At 36.5% G+C, this 24,958-nt stretch overlaps 1 protein-coding gene across 1 annotated transcript in view; it reads left to right on the top strand.

Moving 5' to 3' along the window:
• The window catches only part of GABRA4 (gamma-aminobutyric acid type A receptor subunit alpha4), a 58,780-nt gene that overhangs the window by 11,926 nt on the left and 21,896 nt on the right, over positions 1-24,958 (top strand). The window contains exons 3-8 of the mRNA XM_081159061.1: positions 2,894-2,961; positions 3,617-3,837; positions 4,011-4,093; positions 6,615-6,758; positions 8,379-8,531; positions 14,507-14,766. Of these exons, the coding sequence (XP_081015187.1) occupies positions 2,894-2,961; positions 3,617-3,837; positions 4,011-4,093; positions 6,615-6,758; positions 8,379-8,531; positions 14,507-14,766 (929 nt within the window). The remainder of the gene's footprint in view (positions 1-2,893; positions 2,962-3,616; positions 3,838-4,010; positions 4,094-6,614; positions 6,759-8,378; positions 8,532-14,506; positions 14,767-24,958) is intronic.

The following is a 24,958-nucleotide window of genomic DNA, read 5'->3' as shown; positions in this document are numbered from 1 at the left end:
GGCTCAGGGGTAGGTCTCTGTCCACTCACCCTGGTTTTTGTTCTCTGTGGCTTTTATTTCTTTTTTCTTCTCTACTTGCTTTGCTCCAGCTCCACTGGCCTTTTCCTAGTCCCTAGACACACTAAGGTATTTTCTGCCTCTGAACTTTCCCCCTAAAGTTCTCTGTGCCTGGAATGCAATCATTTCAGCTCTTTCAATGGTTTATGCTCATCCTAGGTCTCAGTCTAAAATTCACTGCTTGGAAGAGTGGCTAAAAAATCAAGAGCAGCCCTCCCAGTCTCTCACACAGTTGCCAGCCTCTTTTGTTCCTCTTTCGAATGACAGCATTCTTCCATCTAATTTATGTCTTTATTATACTCTGACTCCTCCAATAACATGTTCACTCCACGAGGCAGGGAACTCATGAGTCTCATTTACCACTTTAGCATCAGGGCCTAACATGGAAACCTGCACACAGCAAATGCTCCTCCATAAATGTTTATTGAATGAGCTGCGTCTGAATGAAATCTCTTTACTAATCATATGTTTTTAGGATCTCACTCAATCTCAAAGATTTTGAAGGTCAGAAAAAGTAAATACTGAAAAATGTCACAAATACCAAGGTTGAAATTCTAAATGCAAAAACTTTTCAAGAATCGTTGAAAATGTGGCATATTATGTAATATTTGAAAATATCCATTAATATCATAGAATCATTATACTACAAGAAGAATTAGCATAAACCCACACAACTTGAAATAGATTTATAAGGAAAAATATCATTGGCTTAATTCTTCCCTCTCCTATATTTCCCCCTCCCATAGAACACCTATGGTATTCACATTTTCCAGGACCCAGTTTGGTGAATTCTAAAAAAACAGATGCACACTGCCTGTAAAATAGAGTAAAATGAACATCACCACCTAGGAACTTGTTCCATTTGCAAATAGTCTGGCCCTATCTTAGACCCTTGATCAGCAAGTCTGAGGTGGGGTCAGCAGCCTGTGCTTCCACATGGCTTCCAGGGGATTCTGATCCAGTAAAACTTTGAGAACCACTGCCCTAAATTGATCTTCAAAGTAACTTGATTTTTCAAGAATCTTGTCAAACGGTCCAGTTGTTTGGACATATTCAACTTTAATTGTTCTAAGTAACTTATCTCTTTTTGTCCCGACTTGCAGTGTGAAATAGTGCTTTTAACACTTTAGCAATTGTCCTTAAGAAACTAGCAGAGTGATTACTCCCACCCTTGAACCACTTTGAGTGAAATCTCCATCTTCTAAGGTTCAACACATGGTACCTGCTTCCTGGATTACCTATCTCTTCCTGGAACAGTTTGGCTTCAATGAGTTATTACTACTACATTTTTGTTGTTTCAAATTGCTCATTCAAGTAAAAATTCAATGAACTTCTCATACTTTCTCTGTTTTCCAAAGGTGTTATTTTTTAAAAATGAAAACTCATGACAGATCAGCCTGATCTATGCTTTTTCTCTGACTATACTTCCAAAGGTTATATTTTTCTTAGGATACTTACTTAGGAAAAAATTGTCTCCTTCTCCTTCAAGCTATTTTCCTTTCTATGGTTCAGTCTTCATTCTAAAGAGAAAGAAATATTCTGATTCATTTTTATGTGGGTAACTTTAGACCTAGGGCATTAAGCTATACCAACTTCTCTTTGTCTTTTTTGGCATAAATCCATTTGCCCAACCAGTATCCAAGAGAATAGTCCATCTTGATAGCAGATGTTATTTTTTTCAACATGGAGTATCTAGCCTCTGGTCATACAGTATTATAAACCGTCATTTAAGGAAATGATCTTCAAGAGGGCAACAATTTTTTCTTTATTAGTCATAAAAAGCTATATTATATATTGTAATAACTAGTATAATTATTGAGCACATTATGTTCTAGAGACTGGGACAAGCGATTTACACGTATTATTTCAGTTATTAAAACCTTTACCTCTGAGGATACATGCCTTGGCCAAAATCAAACAATTAAAAAGTATTAGAGCCAAATTTGAAGTCCAGAATTCCTAATTTAAGCATCATGCTAAATCCAGATTGTGGCAATTTTCCTTTGTCTACAGCCTGTGTCGGCCCATTGTCAAGATGCCAAACACACTCATATATTCCTGCACCAGTCTTATTTAGGCCTCGGAAAGAATCTCAGTGTGGCCGTTATTGGAAACAAACAAACTACTACTTAATAACTACTTCCATGAAAGACTCTGTGTTCAGAGTCTCAAATGAGCAGTGTCATTTGACCCTTACCAACAATCTTGCTTTATATGCACGGTTGCTGCTATTGAGGGGTTAAGTAACTTGCCCAAGATCACACAGCCTTTAAGTGGCAGAGCATGAAAAAGTCTGATTTATGGGAGAAGTTGTCTTTGATCCCAATCACCAGTGATGGTCTGCCTATTGTTAAAGGTGACATGCATCATTTTTGTGTCTATGTTATTTACCACTACTCTCAACTCTCCAAAAAAATGCATTTCTTGCAGTCATTATTATTTTTTCCTCCTTACCTTGGGGCTAAGTTCCCTCTTTTTAAAAGCTCACTTCTTTACTAAAAGGTCAATCAGATGATGGACTATAAAAAAATCACAAAGGCTAAAGCTTTTGGTCTCTGCACGGCCTGTCTTAACAGTGCCTGGGGGTGATGTATTTTTGAAGAAGCAAGTTCCTGGTGAGTAATTGGGTGTTCTTTTGTTTTATTTTGTTTACCTGTAAGTAAACACCGCTTTCTGGTTTTGGCTACATTTTTTTGTAAAGATGCATTATCTCACTGAAAACTAAGATGCTTGTAAAAATATGAGATATATTTGTATTAACTCTGATTATCTAAAGCCACCTTTCCTGTAAAATTAGTAATTATTTTTTCACACTTATTTACTTCATACCCATTAGGTCCTGTTACAGAAGTAAAAACTGACATATATGTCACGAGCTTTGGACCTGTTTCTGATGTTGAAATGGTAGGTAGTTGGAAAATTTAATGTACATTTTGAGATTTGAAGAAAACAAACAAAAAAGAGGGCAGTTAATATGTATTTTATGTAATTTATATGATATTTATATGATATATGATATTTATATATAAAAATAAGATACTGAGTTTGCATTTTAGCTCTAACATTGGAGTTTTTTGGGCTTGGAGTCATTCTCAACAAAGAAAAGAACTTCCCTCTTACTGGTCTCCGTGTCACAACCTTGTATGCAGTGTTTTTTTCCTTAGAAAATTATTGAAGAGGAGAAAATTAGAGATTGTAATTTGTTTTGTTGTAAAACTTGGTATTGTGGCCCTGATTGCATTTAGTGTTCCATGGTGGCTCATTCCCCATCCCTACACAACCCTTATTAAATTATAGCCATTACTTTTGAATGATTAATATGTATGGTAATTTATCTAATAAATGTAGAAGATTAAGGTATCAAGATGGATATAACATGCTTTAATTGCTGAGAATCTTTTGGTTCCACTGATTTAAGGAAATTTCTGCTCCTATTAATTTAGCTTTTATTTGGGTAGTCTTTTTTATGAGTAGGAAAGAGGCTAGAATTTAATTCATATCTTGCACACTTATGTGTAATCATCTGTGATTTGAATATGTCATGAACTAATTTTCCTAGGAATACACAATGGATGTGTTCTTCAGACAGACATGGATTGACAAAAGACTAAAATATGATGGCCCCATTGAAATTCTGAGATTGAACAACATGATGGTAACAAAAGTATGGACCCCTGATACTTTCTTCAGGAATGGAAAGAAATCTGTCTCACATAATATGACAGCCCCAAATAAACTTTTTAGAATTATGAGAAATGGCACTATTTTATACACGATGAGGTAGTCATTTTTTTCCTTCCTCCCTTTTTATCTTTTTTCTCCCTCCCTCTCTCCCTTCCTGCTTGCCTGCCTGCCTGCCTGCCTTTTTTCCTCCTCTCCTTCCTTCATTTTTAGGGATCTATAAATTTATTTTTAGAGACAAAGTTGATTCTGATTGTCTTTTCCCATCATAGACTCACCATAAGTGCGGAGTGTCCCATGAGACTGGTGGATTTCCCAATGGATGGTCATGCATGTCCTTTGAAATTTGGGAGTTGTAAGTTACAATGCAAATGTTGTTAGAGTTAATCATTATATCACGTAAGCTGATAATTATATATATGCATGATTTTCTATAATCCAACATTTAAATTTTTCTCCATGACAACTGTCCAAAATTTGACTTTTAGGAGACTGTTTATTATCTAATGTATTTAAATAAAGAAGTAAAAACAATCCTCTTTCCCCTAAAAAACAAAAACCTATTTCTGCAGAAAGCCTAGGTAGACTGACTGACTCAAAAGTAATAGGTTGATGGTCAGTGGTGAAATTTCGGGCCTCTGAACTCCTTGTGTTGGTGGTGTAACACAGCAAGTATAAATGAATTTGTTTTGTTTTGTTCTGTTACAAGCAGAGTCCTTTATGGCAGGCTTGAAAAAAAAGAAAGTCCAAAAAAGATTCAGGGCTTCTGACATGACACACGTTAGAATAATATAAGCAGTGTTGTTGGTTTCAAAGTGGCTGAAGCATGACAAAACCATAGTAGGAGATGTGGTCTCGGACTTGTAGACAGAGCCAGGTATTACAGTGCCTTTGGGAGACTTAATTAAGGGATGTGGCATTCTTGGGTTGACATTTCACAATTTCACATCAATTTACTGTAGAGAATGGATTGTAGGGAGGCTAGAGTAGAAGCAGAGAGGAGTTGGAGGCCAGTGTTTTGGTACAAGCAAAGCAGGTGGTGGCTTGGACTCCAATGGTACTGGAGGAGAAGGTGTGAGAGAGATGGATTGGGGATATGCTGTGGAGGTGAAGGCAAGAGGGTGAAATGAATTTATAGGAAAGAATATGGAATCCCTTCCCCCTAAGCAACCTTCTCTGAAATGGCAGCAGAATTTGATTGCCTTGTCTAATGTCTGCCTCAAATATTTGATTTAATCAGAATCTACCAAAAATAGATGCTGCTTTTTACTATTGCTTCAGATTCTTAGTTGAACTGATTGTGAAACTTGCCTGCTGTTATCGTTGCTCATTGCTTAACTTAATGAGAATCAGCAGTCACAATTCTTTTTATAACCTCTGGTAAGCACAATATTCAGTGGGCTAACTTGAAGCTAAAGAGAGTCGCTTGCTCCCTGACCAGTGACTTAATGAGGGAAGATAAAAACAGAAAAATACCGAGACACAAAAGGTGACCTCACTGGGGCCAGAATTAAAATCCATTTGTGCTATTATAATTTAGATTTCACTCACATAGTTCTTATCTAGGGTTTTATCTTTCCTACCCATCCCACCCCTAGTTCACATAGAAAGCACTCTTCAGAGTGACTTATAGTTGGTGCTTAATAAGGACATCCACAAAATAAATAAATTACTCCTTGTAAGTTGATGTTTGGGGATTGAGAATTAAAAAGAGAGGTACAGGTTTTGATCACCTCCACCCATTTTGCCCACCCCCCACACCCAGCCTCAAATATTGAATCATTAAGAAAAAGAATTTTCTAGCAAGGTAGGCTAGCCCAGAGATGGGTACCTTATTTAAAATATCATGGGCAGGAACATAGTATTTGGGGATTTTTACTGTATGATTAAGCGTGAATATACTTCAGGAGATCAATGCTGACACATAACTGTATGATGCTAACTGACAACACAAGCCTCATAGTTTGTTTTGCAAAGTCATTTTTAAAGATAGTCTCCCTAGGTATCAACTCCCTTTGTAGAACTGAACAATTCCATCGAGGACCTACTGCTCTCTAGCCATTTTAGAAAGGCCTGTGGAGGGTAGTACACTATTCATCTCGGTTCTTTTGAGCTTACTTGTGTGGGAGCCAAGCTATCTGTTCTGGGTAGGCTGGTAAGCAAGCAGCTGGTGTCCATTTGCATTGAACATCGAATAATAGAAAATGGGCTTAAATTGCTGCTGGGAGGGATTTGTTGAAGAAAGAAGGGAAAATGTCCTGATTGTAAGAGTTTAAAGGTAGTGGAACTGGTTGTGTAATTATATTCCCTGGAGAGCCTTACAAACAGCATAGCCAGTTGTCACTGTAGCGTGATTCCCAGACAACATGGGCATTGCCCAGAGGCAGAGTCTGGAAATAGGTGACTCCTGGAGAGCTCTCCCAACAGCAGGATTTATGTTTGTTTTTGTTGTATTATTATAGGCAACATTCCATATGTATCTAATTGGCATTAGGATGGAAGAGTTAATATTGGTCAAGAATGGAAAGAAGTAGTAATTTGACTACTTTTTTTGGGGGGGGCGTATTATTTGTGCTTTTCAACTTGGAAGCATTTGTACTTATTAGGAAACATATCTAAGTGCATTGATGCAGATATAGCATTTTAGTTGCTTTAGTGTTACTCTTTCCTCCTTTAATTTTTTGGCATAAAAGAAATATGCAAGGCTGTTTATTCTGTCCAGTGTTCTAAATCTAAAACATATTTAAATAAATCATGGTTATTGTTTTCATTTATTCCATCTTTCTTGAACAAGCATAATATTCTTAAAGACTGTTGACCATCGGTGCTGACGAAAAGAAGCGCTGACTCTGACCACATTCTGTGCTGTTATTCAGATGCGTACCCGAAGAGTGAGATGATTTATACCTGGACAAAAGGTCCCGAGAAATCGGTGGAAGTGCCAAAGGAGTCTTCCAGCTTGGTTCAGTATGACTTGATTGGGCAAACCGTATCAAGTGAAACCATCAAATCCATCACGGGTGAGATGTTTAACAGTTAAAGTCAACGTGCTGCTTGGCATTAGCAGTGGAGTTTTGTCCTAGCTTTGTCATGGAAACAGCTACTGTTTTCAGGGGACAACAAAAAGTTTCCAGAAATAGAGTTGATGCATAAATCACAATTCAGAAATTTTTAAAAAATGTGTTTTTATCTATTTCAAAGAGAGGAAGGGGGAGAGAGAGAGAGAAACATCAATGAGGAGAGAGAATCATCACCCAGCTGCCCCCTGCACGCCCCCTACTGGGGATCGAGTGCGCAACCCGGGCCTGTGCCCTGACCGGGGATCGAACCTGGACCTCCTGGTTCATGGGCAGGCACTCAACCACGCCAGCGGGGCACAGTTCAGAATTTTAAAATTTATATTTATAATCTTAGTTTAAAATCAATTCTGAGTTATTGAGATGGGAGTTGGTTTTCTTATTCAGAAACAAAAGTCAGGAATCAATGATATTAAAATTATTTTCAACAGAATTCTGAAACAAAGTCTGACCACTGACTTTTGGACACTGGATTTTCCTCGTTTTCTGGTGCTTCCCCCAAATCTCTTTTATTCTGCCCGATTTTGTGGTACTGCCCTCCCTCTAAGCAAAGTGTAAAGCTTAGCTACAATATACATTAAGGGTATGTGTTAAAGCTGTCACGTGGGTAGATGTATGATTATTATTTATGATTCTTGATCTGTATTTGCTTTTTAAATGTGAATGGAAAGAATCATAGGATTTAGTTTTTATCATATTTAATAGGAAAAATTGGCTGATTATTGCTTATTCTAAAACTATTCCCTTACATACACATACTGCCAGGAAAAGAGCATTTTTTGAGAACATTTATTTCCTAGCCTGCCAGTGAGATTGAAAATGAGTGGGATTTGAGGCTTCTGAATCTTGGGTTTTACAGTTTGAGAATGTGGCTACTGACTCCTAAGTAACTCTCTAATATGTTCCTTTTAGAGGTAACATTAAAAATATTTATCAGCAGCTACAAGAAATCTTATTGTTTGTTTCCCTTATTAGCATTTTAGATTTTTGTCTAAATGCCAATAAAATATTCCTGAAATTGGGGATGTTCTATATGGCTCTATGTTATATATGTGTCTTTTTATTTTTTCTCATATATATAACATTTAGAAATACAGCTCTTTCCTAAAACTAAGGCAGTAAGGCACCATATGTGTATATAAAATGTTTATCTGTATATTTCAATTCTTTTTAAATTTAAGCTCTATGTGTGTGTGCATTTGCATTTTCTAGTGATTTTTTGATAAAAGGTCTAAATTTTCTCTCAAAAGATGCTGAAAATGAAAGCTAATTGCTTTCACAGTGCTAGGCCTTTAAAACAGAAAACACTGTAAGAACTTTTTTTAAAGTTATAGCTTATTTCTTAAATTGCTTAATCATTGTGTAAAACAAAAGTGTTTTTCAGTCCCCCTAGTTAAGAACTACATATTTCTCGATGTTTCTTGATCTGTTGTGAATATTTCTCAGCACAACAGATCATTTTTTTGCCTCAAATGCCTTTTGTTGGTCTGAAATATGATTTGGAAGCCACTGAAAAACTGGCTGCAGAACCAATAACACATTTTCGTCATGTTTTATTTGTAGGTGAATATGTTGTTATGACGGTATACTTCCACCTCAGACGGAAGATGGGTTATTTTATGATTCAGACGTACATTCCATGTATTATGACAGTGATTCTTTCGCAAGTTTCCTTCTGGATAAATAAGGAATCAGTTCCAGCTAGGACTGTATTTGGTAACTGCAATTCATTTCTTGGGTTTTTTTGCTCATATTACATTTGCTTATGATTTCATGGGAATAGCTCTTAGAATATCACTTCTAAGAAAATATTAAACAGTAATATATCAGACTGTGCTGAGTTAAGAATCATGTAAGCTTTCATTTTTATCTAGCTCGTACAAAGTGATAGAGCTTGAGGGGAGAGGGGCGGTTCATCTCTTCCTTTGGGGACTGTCAGTTTTTGCTTATTGAGACCAGGCAGGTAAAGACTAACTGTGAGTCTGGATATAATTTCACTTTTGGTGGTGTTCTTGGGCTCCTAGCCTAATGCTGTGTAATTGAATTAAAGTCATATCTAGGTGTTAAAATGAAATGCACTGGGAGCTTAAAATAAAACAAATAAAAGGCATGGCTGAATGAATACGAAAGGCTAGAATCATTTGCCTGTTAATGAAGACGAACAAAATGCAAACGGCTTAAATGAATTGAGTTGGAAGGTATTATATATTATATGCTTAGCTTATTAGCGCACTGTTATATTCTATGTGCATTTTTTTCTGAACACAACATATTTTTGTGTGTATATAGTGGCTTTTTATGTATTATATTCTAAACTATATGAAGTCCAGAACTCATGAGTTTTAAATTTTTAGAGCTGTTAAGTAAGTCTTTTACATATCAGTCATGCTTTTAAACAAAATTAGTTATGGTATTTATTCGAGTGAGTGTATTTCCCCATTATTTTTCTGTGGATTGTGAGTAGTGAAAGCACTCGGTAGTGATATCAGAAGGAAAACACTCAGAATTTCTCTGGAGTGGAGGCACAGTTCTCACAAGAGATACCAGTCTCCCTCCACTTTTGCTACTGTGTGGAATCAAAGGCGAGGTATAATAGCCCTTATCGCAGGGAGCTGAAGGGGTGCTGGTGAGAAGGAACTGGGGGTGGTGGGGGGCTGGCAGCTTCTCATCCCACCTCCCCATCCTTTTAGAGAACTGATGACAAGGAGGTCTTAGTGTCTTTAGTGGACTTGACCGTGGGGAATTTTCCATGTCCCCCCCCCATTTAATCTTAGAAAAGGCATTGAAATCCTACTGGGGAAGCCCCAGAAGGGTTCATTGGGAGAGGGCAGGGTTGACCTTAGGAAGGCTGTGAGCATGTGTAATGGCACAGACTGCTTCAGAGAGTTGTGAGGGTTCAGTGAAAGAAAAACCACACATTGCAAGCGGTGAGTAAACTTCAACTCTTAAAAACAGGTGTGAAAGAGAGAAAGCAATAAACGTAAGTTTGGGACTACAATAGGTCGGGATTTAAAACTCGGATCTGCCACTGATTTTCTCCACCCATAAAATTCTGATAATACCTTTCTTCAGAGACTAGTGAGAATTTAGATTTAGTGCAGTACTCGTTACAGGGTGTACGGAGCGCTCAGAACATGTTAGTTACTCTCGCCCATACTTCTGTATAGAGGAGATTAATTTTATTCTGACTTGACTTTCTTAATTTTTGATTGTTTTGAAAGACAACATTGTTCTACTGTGTAGCAGGCGCTCCGCTAGGTTGTCTCGTTTCGGGCTCACACTAACCTTTTGCACCTGTGTTCAGAGGCCGGCTGACTGCGCGGGAAGTGTCTGCTGAGGCCCAGCAGCAGATCAACATCCCTTAACTTCGCCTAGTACAAGTAATATTAGTATTTGGGGAATTATCATCATTGAAAATAAAAATAACATCACTTGTACATACATTATGTTCGTTTTTCTATGGTCCTGTAGAACTAGAACAGAAAATACTGACCCGTTCTTAGTGCCTCTGATGAAGAGGCAATGGTGTCGTGGGGCAGACTCTGGAGCCAGGCAGCCTGGGTTCTAACCCCAGGGTCTACACTCATTAGCTGTGGACCTTCAGTGAGTTACTTCTGCCTGTTTCCTCATGTATCAAAACAGGATGAAATCCTCAGGGCTGCCATGTGGGTTAAATAAGTTAATTTGGATAAAGCACTTGGAACTATGCCTGTCACACAGTAAATATTATTTGAGTATCATTTATTAGTATGGCATCTATGCTGCCATTTACCTCATTTGAGAATCACTACTTGATAGTATAATGTGAATGTTCTCTGTATTTTATTGTTATTGTAATTGCTTGATAAACTTTGAATGCTTCCTTGGTTGGCTACAAACTGGTAGCCACTGTTCTGTCTAACATATCCCTAAGTAATAAAAATGTTCAGTGCTGTGGGGAGGGATCGCATTGATTACAGCTGTACCCAACCAACATTTCCTACCCAGAGAAGACAATATAAGGACATTAATTAGCATGTAGTAAGGATACTAGTAATACTATTAGTAATTATGATAAGATTTGCCATATGCTGATAGGGGTCATCTTATTTCATCTTTACAATAACTCAACGAGGTAGGAGTTATTAATATTTATGAATAAGGAAAATGACTCAGAGAAATTAAGAAAGTTGGCTGAAGTCACATACTTAAAAGTGATGGACCCGAGACAATTTCTATCTAACTGTGGGAATTCTGCCATTTCTACTCTGACTTCTGCCTTCACAGGGGGTATAAAGATATGGGGTACTTTTGGAAAATTCCAGACCTGCTGAGTGGATATGCACTTAAGATACTTTTTGAGTAGCTTTTTCAATTTGAAATGTGACATTTGCCTCTGTCTTGTGTTCACGTGACAAGATATTGGTTTTGATTGACCAGGTAAATTATGCCTAGCAATTAAGTCTTCAATATGTCAAAATGGTAATAATTAGACTGTTCAATGAGGCTCTAGGATGGTATATTCCTAAGACAGTGAAGTTTTAAGTATTTGAGGGGCATTAGCAATCTATTTCATATGAGAGGTAAAAAATTAATTCTGGGCTGGTATTTATCTTCCCCAATTCTTATTTTACACTTTACTCAAAAAGAGAATTGGCTGGATCAGGTATTCACTAGAGACCATGCAAAACCAAAACAAACCACAAAAAAACAAACTTATTGTAAATATGAGAAGTAGAGCGAGGTTAATTCCTCCAAAGGCCTTCTATCTCCAAAGTTATATGACTCTAAGTTTTCTAATTATTCCAGCATAGTAAAACATTAAACCTGAGCAAATGCCAGCTGGCATATGTAAATCATTACTAGTTCATTTTTCTAGGAGTGAGCAGCCAGGATTTTACTCTTGTGTATAGCCTTAGCCTACTCACACACGTCCTCTCCCAGCTCCTGGGCCAGCCAATATGGTGCATGTTCAGCATTCTAAAAACGGGCTGGCATCAGTACGTGAACATGTCAAAAATATTCTATGGTTATTGAAATGTTTTCAAGGGTAGGTGCCAGCTAAGCCATTTAAACAGATGCACTGTCTTCCTGGGTTCAGGGGAAGCATGGCTTCTTATCTGAAGGGTTGGCTGCTGTTTGTGAGTCATTTGTTGTTTATTTAACCAAATGCTCCACCTAAAGTAGATGGAATAAGCACTTCCCTATCATGCTAGGAGTTCTTTAAACTTGAACTCCATGCAGAGAACTTTTTAATATCTAAAGGGATGGGCACTTCAAACACTTAGCTAATTGTTTATGCCGGTTAATTTCTTAATTTTGCCAGCAGCCGTAAAATATGAAATATAATATCTGGAGGGCTACTCTACAAACTTTAAAATCAAGTTGACTGAAAATAATGAAAAAAACAGAAAGTGGCCACATATCCAGCAATGCATATTTTTTGCATTGATGCCTGTAGCATCATTTAACATCTTCATGAACTTGGTGATCTATCCGTTAACAATCAGAAAGTAACTTTTGGATTCATGGCTCAATAATTGCATTAATATTCTACTACTCAACATTAATAAGGTAATTTCTTCATATGACAGCAGGAGACAATGAAGAGCACTACTTTTGGTCCTCGGGATAAGTTGTTCTATTACCAAGAAAAAAAAATGTTCAAAGCAACATGGGGAATTCTAAGTTGCTTATATTTGACTTCAGTGTTTTTGTTTTTGGGGGTTTTTTTTGGTTCATTTCTTTGATTTGTTATCACATATCACATTATGGTCTCTGAAGAATTTTCTAAGTTCTGAGTAATATTCTTCTTATTAAGCCACACTCTCCATATTTTATTTCCAAGTACTTTCAGCATAATTTCTATGATATTAGAAGAAATATATCTAAGAAAGTTGTCAGATATTCTTGGGTACTTAATAGGCCATTAAACTTAAATTATTATGAAAAAGAAGAAAAACTGATTTATCTTCATCTCTGTAGCTAAAATTTTTCAAAATTAATTTAGGGTTTATTCAATGCATCTCATAGCCAGCATGGAAATGATGCTACTTTTCTGAGATTTAAAAAGGAAGCCTTAACTTTGTAAGGTCCTTTTCTGAAACAAAATCCAGTAAATTCATAATATTATATTTTCATAGAGATTTAGGTACCTTTATGTTTGACAAAAAAACACATTTTACATTTTAAGATCTATTTTATACTAGTAAAATGCTAAAAATACCACAAAATGTTTTTAAAAAGGGAATATAACCAAATTCTCCAATTCCATTCACTGTATAGTTTATGGAATGTTTTAAGATCTATAGCTCATATGCTGCACAGTTGCTCTAATTTTCTAATTTTTCATTTTCTAAACATTGACAGTTCAGAAGGGACTGGAGAGAAATGGATTGGCGAGGAGCTGAAAAAAATGGGTTTTTATTTACTGTGCATTTATCATGTGCCTGGCACAATGTAATATATTATGGTAAATGCTGAAGCAATATTAGACACATTTGCTCTCATGGAGGCTATATCCAATAAAGTTGGAACAATTAAGAAATAATACAGGGCAGAAAGAATATAATTAAATGCTGAGTTGAGAAGACATAATTCCTCCCTAAATCAAAATATTATGATTCCTTTATTGTTGCATGAGGCTCACAATCTCTTTGGTTTAACATACACAGTTTGGCTTTCAGCTAGGGATAGCCATGGATTGGAATAGATAGTTTAGATGCCTCCATCATTGTCCTTGTCGTCATCATCACCGAACCACTGGGCATGTCAATTAAGGAGCAATTGTACACATCATATAGAATGAGTTCAAATGGATATAGTAAATCCCCACAGAAACTTCCAAGCTTAACTAGACAGCATGGATTAGATATAAAGATAGACAAAAATACAGAAAGGGACAACTGTACAAATATTAAAATCCTTAAATAATTCATTTCTCTATAGTTCCAGTGGCAAGTGGAATTTTTCCATTCAGAATAGGGACTCTCCTTTTGCCAGGCTGAGGAAAAGGCTTTCCTGGAGGTGACATGCTTCAGGAGCCTATTGATAGAAGAAAAGTACCTCTATTCTTGTTGCAAATATTTTCCTCCCAACCATATATTGATGGATGGTAGATGTCTAATGTTTTTAATACTGAAATGTTCTAGAAATCTGTTTTTCCATTAATATACCTTTATTGTTTTATATAAATTAAGGCCTTTGACAACTAGTAAAATTTATTATTTTAATTCAATAGGTAATATTCAATTAAAGATTATAAGTATCTATAATTTGTACTTCTTCTGATAGTGATTTTCAATAGCAGTGGACTATGCCTACCCCAGAAATTCTGATGCCCCAATCTTGTGTGCTACCAACTTGCCACTCCTGGTTGAGAATCAGTGCTTCCACGAGTAGCACTTTCTATTAGGTGTGTGTGTTGAGTTTCTCAGGAATGTTGGCTGAGATACGATATACACTAGGTGTTTTCATAACTTAATCAAAGTCACACTTAGCCAACAGTAGAAAAGCCCATGCTAATAATTTCACTAAACCACTAGAATTAGAATCTTCCATTAAAGATGATTTGGTTTGAACTAGAAAGTTTGTTACCCCACCATCCACACCACCCACCCAAACCCTAGGTTTTTTTGCATTGTTTTGTTCTGTTTTGTTTTCACACAGAAGTAATGGTAAAGCGTTTTGTCTCTTGCTCTTTTGCTTTGAAGGAATAACCACAGTCCTCACCATGACCACGTTGAGCATCAGTGCCCGGCATTCTCTGCCCAAAGTGTCCTATGCCACTGCCATGGATTGGTTCATAGCTGTCTGCTTTGCTTTTGTATTTTCCGCCCTTATCGAGTTTGCTGCTGTCAATTATTTTACCAATATTCAAATAGAAAAAGCCAAAAAGAAGACATCGAAAGCCCTCCAGGAAATTCCAGCTATTCCAGTGCTCAGAGCAACGCATCCTGAAGCACCTCTGCAGGTATTTGACTCAATTTCCTTCAACTTAAGATTTGAGTTTCTTGGTCAAATTTACCTCATCAAGGGTGGGGGGAGAAATGAGAATTTGAAATACTAATGACAAATTGTAAGTTATTTAAAAATCCAGAAAAATACAAAAGGGTAATTATAAATGTAAACTTTATAAATGTGGTTAATGGCTTAGAATTTAAACAGCTTTGGATGAGCCAGATGGCACTGGTTGTCTGAAAGTCCTTTTCAACATTAAAAGTTGCTGAGAAAGGGGCAGCATCTTCTGTATACTATTAAGAGGAACATGCGGGTATCTTTGAGTGGGTTGGAAATATGCTTTAGTAGGGTTCATTGAACAAAGTAAAGCAGCCGTTCTTAACCTGGCCCCACATTTGAACTATCACAGGGAGCTGGGTGGGGCCTGTGCCCTTGTATTAAAGAAGAAAGTAAAAGCAATAGGAAGACCCATAGTTGCAGTTGATATACATTGAAGATTGAGAATTCTTGTTGTAAAGGAACAGAGCCAAAAGGATGTGGACACCTAACAAGAGCTACTGTAATTCACAGCTGTACAAAAATGGAAAGATCATCATGAAAATGAGAAAGCGGACAGGAACCCCCCTCCCGGCCCCTCCCCATCCTCCTCGCCCTCCCTTCAGCCACCTCCTCAGATGCTCTGCTCTCACTCACTCTCACTTACCAGCTTCTTTCTGGAATCGGCAAAGTGTCTGTGGTCACTTATACACAGCTTTATTGTAGTGTATAAGAACCACAAGTGGCTGTCTAAGACTCCTTTTGTTTGTATTTGCCCTAATCAAAGTGTATATAAACCATCAACTTTATTCTCTATAGGTAATAACTCATTCCCTTACTTACTTATTCATTCTTTCTTTTTCTCTTCCTATTCATTTAACAAATACACAGTTAACACCAATGACAGGCAGACTGTGTTTATGGTCTGATAATCAAAAATACACATACTCCACCCCCAAAAGAATATCCTACACTATGGAGCTTACATTTAAGTGTGTAAGACAAAGAAAGGGAGACAGATGATTTTTAAAATGATAAATAATAATAACTTGGGTTGTTAGATGGTAATAGTGCTAAGACAGTGCTGAAGGAGAGCTGGACAGTGTGAGAAGGATGGGATTTCCTTCCAAATACAGGCGGTCAGGGAAGTAAGTCCTCCGAGAGAAAATGGCAGTTTGGAGTTCACCCTGGCAGGGATTGACTGTTTAGGGTCCCGCGGTTTATAACTGCTCCTAGAAGGCCCTGGTTCTCCTAGAATGGCATGTGAGCAGGTAGGAAAGTTACTGCCCTCCCATTAAGTAAGTTTGGATAGCTTACATTGTCCTCTAAAGGAATTCATTTAGAATGGATTTCCTATATATTTTTTACTTAAAAAAACTGATTATCTGCAGTTTTATTCCCTTTCCCTTTCCCCATAGGTAGCCCTCTCTACCTTTTACTGTTGTTTTATTTGCTTTCCTTTGTTGTGTTGAGACCTTGGTAGAAGAATTCTATTTATTGTTCCTTTTTTAAAAATATCAGCTCTTGGGTATATTTATTTATTTAATTTACTGTTCCTGTTTTTTAATTAATGATCATGATTTATTTTAATTCTACCTTTCTGCAAGTTAATTCTGTTACTCTTCTCCTAGCTTCTTAAATTTAATTCTCACTAACTTATTTTCGCTGTTTTTTTATTTAATAATAAAGTTTCCATTTATTACAATGAGATTCCCTTTGCATATAGCTTTGGTCATATGCATAACTTTTGATAAATGACATTATCACAATTATTTGCTAAATATTCTGCAATTATGTTGCTGGTTTTCTCTATAAGCTAAGAATTATTGGAAGACAATATTAAAGTTTCCAAATGGGATTTTGTTTGTTTATTTAGCTCCACTGTTTCACTGTTTATTTTTAGTTCAGAAATGTTACCTGGTACAGATTTGAATGTTATTGATGTTTTTGTTACACCCTGAGTTATGCTGAAAGCTTATAAATGTTTCATGGCAATTTGAAAGTTGATTTTTAGTTATTAAATCAATTTTACTTAAAACATTATTATTTCACTCTCTTAATTAGTCACCTCTTCTTAATCTTTCAAATACCAAAAAAGATATGAAAAATCCTCTTACTAATATTGTGATTATGTTCACTCACTTTGTATTTTAGCTATTTTTGTTTTATAGACTTTGATGCTCTGATATCCAATATGTTGATTCATAACTGCCCCATTTCCATATCAATTTATGCATTTAATCACAAAATAACTTTTTGGCCCCATATAATGCCTTTTTCCTTTAATTCTATTTGGTATGATTATAATATTTTAAAATATTTTTTCATATTAAGTTTTATAATTATATTTTCATTGCTAAATTTTACTTATTTTTTTGTTTCTCATGTACTGTGTAAGCTGTATGTCATGGTTTTATATCGCTAGTGGTTAACTTTAAGTTTTAAAACAACATATTTCTACTTATGATTTTCTAGTAATGTTGAAATGATAAAATATACTGACTCTCCCATATAGCTATTAACTCCCTCTAGACCCAGGCTTGCTCACTTCCAAAGATTCTGGATGCACAGACATTTTACATATGTAATTTTTTTCTGTTTATAGTGAATCGCTGTAGATTTTTTTTCCTTTTTGCAAAGCGATGAGACTCCTTGCATTAGTGTTACAGTGGAATATCATAAATACTTAAAAGTACCACTTAGTCAGAATAAAACTATTCTACAGAATTTCCAAATGTGGGAACGAAACCAGTGATACTTTATTTGCTCCTTGACACATATCTCTTGACTACAGCACTTGTCACTGCTGGTAAACGCTTGGTTGAGTCGGCTAAGGCTACTCTGATTCAGTAACTCCTGTCGGCAGCGTGGCCCACGTGCTGCGTGCAAATGGCATAATCAGGATGGAGATGAGATTTGTTTGTGAAAGGCATAGAGTCATAACATTTAAGGGTTGGGAAGAAATGTTGTAATAAACGTGTTCAGAGTAGACATCCTATGCTTTATGTCCCCTAGAAGCGTGACTCTGTGTGATGACTTGGATCTCCACAGCAGCTTACTTGGAGAATGTCTGTTCTAAAGACAGTGATTAATGGGCTGGCCTGCCCAGCCTCCTGACTTCAGATTGCTGACAGGGCACAGCTGGCTTTGGAGCGTCAGTTGTCATTGAACAGCTTCAATGTCAAGTTTGATTCTGAAGGTTGAGGACATATTAAACTTGAGGGAGAGAGAAGAAAATAAAGAGATAAATAAGGAGGAGGAACTCCAGAAGGGGAAACTGCGTTAAGAGCAAAATTTTAAAGCATGTTACTGGAAAGAAATATTCTAAAAATCTTATAAGGCTTGGAGTTTAAGTGGAGATTCTCATCAGATAGGTGACATTTACTCATTCAAATATGTGTTCCAACTTGTATGGCTATTTGTTTATTCCAGCCATGCTGCCTTTGTTTAAAATGTGTTCAAGCTCCTCTTTGGAGTTGACTTCAGCATCTACATGGCGTCTGGTCATCCGATAGTCCTTTGGCTAAGCTCAATAGGGGTTTGAGTCCTTGTTACTGTATGTGGCCTATGAACTGTTAATGGCCTGGCAGGGGTAAAGTGACCATTTCTATTCTTTGGGAATTGGAAAGCTTATGGTTTATGGAATATTCATGAAGCAAGGAGAAAAGGCCGATTGGCAGAATCTAATAGCAGCAATGGGCAGGCAGCTTGAGTATGTCTCTGAGTATCTCAGGAGGCAAAAGCAGCTGTTCTGTTTTGGCTCAGCATTACCTTGATTCTGCCTTTGACTCGGTCCTTTCGGTATCTGAGCTGAGGTCCATTTTTGTGGTTCTGTCCTTCCATGCCCTTACTACTTCCCAGAGTACTTTCTGTCTCACTGGTGCAAGTGATTTGGACTAATAGGATGTTTTGAAAAATACGTAACTATGTGCTTTATATGTGCCAGTAATAAAAAGATAGTACATATACAATTTAATTCTTAAAACTATCATATATGTTCTATTTTTATCCATGTTTTAACCAGTGAGGGTATTAATAAGTAGGGATCAAGTACTCTGTCCAAGGCCATCTACCTGGTAAGTGGCAGGGTCGAGCCAGCAAACCCTATACTTTGAAGCCTCAAGCCTTACTGACCGATCAGGAATTTGGGGTGAGGGAAGTGGAAGATGGGGTGGTGGCATCATTCACTAGGCGAGAGGAGGGAATGAAGCACAGTTCATGAGGAAGCGAATTAGTTCAAGTTTAGGTGGGTGGGAATTTCCATAGTAGAGCATTTTCTCCTATCACAGGGTAACGATGACTATTTTTTAAAACTACTTGTGCGTACTTCCCCACTGCTGGCCTTTCCTTCCTCAGCTACTCAATTTCTTTGCCTGTTTCCTTTCCACTGTAACTGTTCTTCCCAGACTTTTCAATTTTAAAGTGTTCATAGACTGTTACAAGGATATTTCTAAAGTCAAAGAGCTCTTTGCTCTGCTTTGAGTTTTTAAGAAAAAGACAATATTAAAATGTATAAATAATTCAAGGTACACCTTGGATTCCATAATCCAAGCACACTCTGGAGAATCTCCTTCTTCACTGTCCATTCGTCAAAGTCAGACTCTAGCCCTACTTTCCATATTTGGCTCATTCAGGCTGATCTCAAGGATCTCTGGGATAGGGTCTCAAGGATCCACATCCACAAACTGGAGTTAATAATAAAACCTACCACAAAAGTTTACAGTGTGAATTAAGTTACATTATGCATAGAAAGTACTGAGCACAATGCTTAGTACCTGGCAAATAATGGCTATCATGATTATTAGCCTTTGTTTCTTTAAGGTGTGCATTACATAATTTATCATTTATAATATCCTGAAGTATGTTGCTTGAACTGTTTCACATATTTGCTATATTTACCTAGCTAGGTGGCGAGCTCTTTAGTAAAATTGATCATGGCTTTATTCTATTTTCTCATACAGCACATAGCACAGTATGTAATAGATATAGTTGTTTATTGATGGATTATAATGAGCCAACTATAGGAATCAGACAATAGGAAGTGTGGTGCCTCTAAAAATCAGTATATTTATCGCCAATTTCCAAAAACATTTGCCTCTTATGCAAAATTCTTTCTTGCTGGAGTAAATGTGAACATCAGGCAGATGTTAAGTGGTAAGTTAGAGCTAGGTCACTGTGAACCTCTAGAACAGCAAATAATCATTCTTGTCATTCTGTGACACACTTGTCAACAGGTGGGCTTGGCCAGTGGGCAGCAAGTAAGAACTGAGGAGAATGCTTTGAAAACACAAGAAAGCAAAACAAAAGGCCTAAGTAAACCACAAGTGCGGCTGTGCATTATGAGGAAAGCATGGCTGGCTGTCCTTTGGTCATTTTAGTCATATCATTTGCGTGGATATCAGTGATTGCGAGTGACCTTGATGTTAAATACAATGATTTCCCAGCGGTTGGTAATATACAAGCTTCATTCCATTCCAAGGGGGTGTGCAAACTAGGACAATTTCAGATTTTCATTTCAGTCATTCTCAAAGCTCCTCTTAGAAATGCTGTTTTTAAAATAGTTTAAGCTAGCATGCAAAAAACTTTCATTTTTCAATTCATCCTTATTTTCTTTATTTCTTGACTTAGTTTAAAATCTCTTTCTTTAGAAGTTTGAACAAGGACCTGAAGCAGGACTGTCAATTCACTTCACATTTAGGTGTGCTTGTGACAGTAGTTTAATGACATTCTTTAAATCTCATATAAACTGTACCTCCCCAAAGCCATGCCTTTTTCAGTACAGAATGTTCTGTAGGTAGTAATGCTCTTTAAGCAATGAGTAATTGTTTAATTGCACAATTGTTAAGCTGTATGATTTAAGTTGACAAGAATATCCAAATTACATTTTATCTCCAGCTGTGTTTTGTTATGTGTCATGTGTTTATTCTTAAGAAAATGTCATGTTGCTAATGTATGAGGACGAATCTCAGCTACTCATTTAACCAGAGTTTACCAAGCAACTACTATGCACCAGTCACCATGCAAGGCACTGTGATTTCAAAGACAAAACCTAGGAACTTAGTCTCATTAAGGAGACAGGCTACTAATCTTGTGCTACCATGTTGCAGATATTATGTTAAACATTTTACATGCAATCCTGTCCTATTTTCATCTTATTTTACAGATGAAGAAATTAAGGCGGAAAGGGGCCTAAGTGATTTGTCCATAATCATACAGGTGCTGAGTAACTGAGCCAAGATTTAAACCAAAGTAGTCTGGCTCCAAAGTCTAGTTTTAAAACCATTAGAAATTACTGTCCCTTAAATATAACCTACAACCACAACTGCTTACCTTCCACTGTGACTATTGCTGCAAACTTACTACCCATCCCAGTTCTAATTTTTCTGAAAATTGTGTTGATCTCCATATTGCAGAAAATGTAAGCCATGCTCCAAACCTTTATCCCATTGATAAGTAAGCCCTATCCCTTAGCGAGTAGTTCAGTTTACATAGAAGCCAAAGTCACACCCTCCTCATCTCCAACTTTGCATAAAATATATATGGATTTTGTCAGTGCTAAACAAAAACCGCTAATTGATTTAGCACAGCCATTTCAACAAACTGTAGACCAATCCATAGTTTTCCCAATTTTTTTGACATTTTAAACATTTAAAAACCATTCAAAGCATTAACTGTTATTTTTTAGTTGGAAAAAAATCCACCTTATGTGTATTAACATATTAAATATATAATATTTATTTACAACATATATTCAGAAGAATGTTTTAAAGATTGTGGGGAAATTTTTAAAGAAGTTCAAGAGATAGTTTTTGTCCTAAACAAATTTCTATGGTGTCAGGCGATGAAGTGATTAATGATGCAAATAATCAAGAAGAGCAAATATTCTGAGGGACCAAGGGAGTTGTAAAGAAGCATGCTAAACTTTGGGAGGGTTTTTGAGAGAACTCAGCCTCGCCGAGGTATCTTTTATTGATGGTCAGCAGATGAAGGAAAGTAGCAAGGAAAGGAGCCAGCTCATTACTGTAAATATCATTAGTTAGTTTGTGGTATTTATGGACTAACTTAGCGATTATTCTGGAATTGCCATATAATTAATAAGCTATTATTGTATTGTTGGATTTTTATTACTTTTCCATTTCCTCCATTACTTCTCCGGCACATCTGGCACAAATTTGCTAAGAGCCTAGCATATGCTCAAGAAACACCTACTAATTGATTTCATTCCTCATACAACTGAAATAGAGACATGACTGCCTGGGAGAGCAACATATGAAAGAACCATACATTTTCCCTGGTGAAATTTTATTATCAAAAGGTTTTTGTGGTGTTTAAAATTTGTATTTATTTGGTGATCTTTTTAACATTTATGTTAGCAATGTGAATGGTCCACTACTTCTTTTCAGAGTGAAAAAAATACTGAGTCATCTTCAAAAATGTACAACCACTTGAAACAAATTCCTTTAATGTTTAGCTATATTTTCAGCAAGTTCTTTTCCTTAAGCTACTGAGTAAGATTATTTATTCCTTCTGGTTATATAAGCTGCCAATGTTCCTTTTGCCATTTTGAGGGGGCTAATTTTTCCACAATATAATATACATCACTGAATCTCTAGCTTTTCACTTAGCCTCAGAGGATGTAGACGTTTTAAGAAACATCAGTTTGGTTTATTATTTTACTTAAATAAATTAGAGAATATTATGTAAAACATGTTTTTGATTGAAGGGCATTATTATGTATTTTGGTCAATTTAAGGAGAGGACACGTTCCACTCAGATCATATGGCATAGTATGTTTTTCTTAATATTTCCTATGGTCTTCTGAACTAAAGCTGAGGCCTTGATTTGACTTACTATTGGCTTTATCAGCTGCCCTTTTTTTTTTTTTTACAGTAATTAGTAAGAAAATGTCCTACTATTATAGTGATGACAGCATTCTAAAATTTATTAATTAGTTTATTTGTTTTCAAGACAAAGATTCAGGTTGGAGCTGAGAATGTTATAGCCTTGGAGCTGTGTTCATTGTGCCTGGGGCTGATGGGGGCAGGTCCTCTGTGGTCACCTTGCCCTCAGTAGGATTGTTTTGTTAGTTTGGTTTATTTTGACTTGAAGCAGCTGAGGCTTTACAGATGCAGAGCTTCATGAGACACACTCCCCCGTGCCTAGCTCACCACTGCTACTTCTGTAAGCAAGAAAGCCACTTTGCTAAAGCCTTAGCCGATCCTGAAAAATGTTAACACTTTTTCTGCTTAATGTTTGCCAAAGGGCTAATCTAAAAATGGCACCAAGGAGGTTACCTATTATCCATGGAACAAGACTGAAATAGATTATATTCAATGGGGACTTGATCTGCTGACGGAAAGTTATATTAGTATCCCTGAGCAATTCATAAAAATAGAATGAGATTTTTTACGGTGAATCCTATTTGTGTGGGGTATTATTTTTTGTTAATTAAAAAAACCAAATCTCTCCTTTAGCAGCATTCAATATTTAAGTTCTTTTTCTCTTATACTTATTTTCCCATGGTGTTTCTTTATGAATTGCAGTTATTTTTCAAAACTCCATAAATCGTTCATTTTGCACACTTGCAATGGGTAAAACCCTTGTACAAGGCTAGATTTATTTTATCAAATTCATTACTACATATACTTTAAAGCAGTGTATTGAAGCATTATTGAGATAGAATGTGGAAAGATTTAAAAATCACCTTGAAACATGCAGAATTTTTCCTGTCATCTTCAAATGCCTAAAACATTGGAAACCATTATTTTTTTCAATGACTGTGTAATGGATAGGTTGGCTTTTTCCTTGCTGGACTGTCACTGCCCAAGTTTGTGCTGCTTGTCCTTGTACCTTCCCAGTTTAGCATTTTTTCTGGACAAAAGTATCTTGTCTTGACCAATAGACTAGACAGTTACCCTAATGATGAAGCAAACATGTAGAAAAAGCATTCTTTTTCTAGCATTGAAAATTTGCTAAAGCATTTAAGTTAAATGTTTCCAAATAGTAACCTAGATATATATAGACTATAATAGGTGTGCTCTAATAGAGTTAAAGGTTAAAATTTCAATCAGTAGGGGGGTTTCAGAATCTCACGAGACAATCTGAGATAATTATTGGCTATAATTAACTTTCTGGTTACTCTGCGGTCATTTTGTAGCCATTAAGAGTGACTAGCTACTCAGTATTAGAAATCATGGCATTATAAAGTGCCAGAGTTCCAAGGCACATAAAACGAAGAAAACTGAGAAGTAAAAAGGATCTCAGGCCTTCATTGTGCTGCAATGTTTATATAAGATGCAGGCCCATTGTTCTATAATGTAAGACAAATACTCTTGCTTTGCCCTCAGGAATTTTGTTATCAGACTATCTTTCTCATTGGGGGGGGGGGGGGTTACCCAAGATACAGAAAGATGTAAAATGTGGAGGGAGAAATCAGAAGTATGAAAATGAGAAGAGAAATACTGAACAAGATGTCCTTTCTTCCATGTTACTTGTGGGGTCTGCTTTGTGTGTTTCCTATGCACTTCAATTTTTAGGGTATTTTTTGTGAAGCACTAAAGTTTCATAGTATATGTTGGCCTGAATGAGAATAGATGCTGGACATATATGGGGAAGAGAGAGGTCAAATCCAATTGTCACATTCTAGATAGACCACTGCTGTTTGGGATTATGGTATTCTGCTCGATAAACCTGATTTCACACCACGTAGTACAGCCTGATTCATTAGAGCCATTCATCTAAAAAATAGCTGCATTAAATATGAACATTATATATGTTTATTCCAGGTCTATCTGCCCCATTTCGAAAGCTTTCCACAATCTTATTGTTGTATTTACTTGATGGTATTCTTCCTTTGTGTCTGTAATATCCTATTTTCTAGCTGAGGTTTTCTTTATTTGTGATAGTAGCCTGATAGATTTCCAAAGGATAAACAAATGTGATTATTTTAATGGTGAAAGTACAAATTGAATGTTCAGTGGAGGTCTTACGGCTGTTTCAGATCAGCTAGATGGTTTCATGGTCCTGGCCTACCTAGGTTCAGTATCAGCAATTTTAAAGAGTGCTGACGAGATAAAGACATTAGCCAGAAGCCTCCTGATATATTAACTGTAGGTGATAAAGAACATAGCTCTAAGTGGGCTATGCTACTCCTTATAACAGCAATTCAT

This window comes from Miniopterus schreibersii, assembly GCF_964146895.1.
Source record: "Miniopterus schreibersii genome assembly, chromosome: 1".
NCBI classification, from domain to species: Eukaryota; Metazoa; Chordata; class Mammalia; order Chiroptera; family Miniopteridae; genus Miniopterus; species Miniopterus schreibersii.
This window is presented reverse-complemented; position numbering and strand designations above follow the sequence as displayed.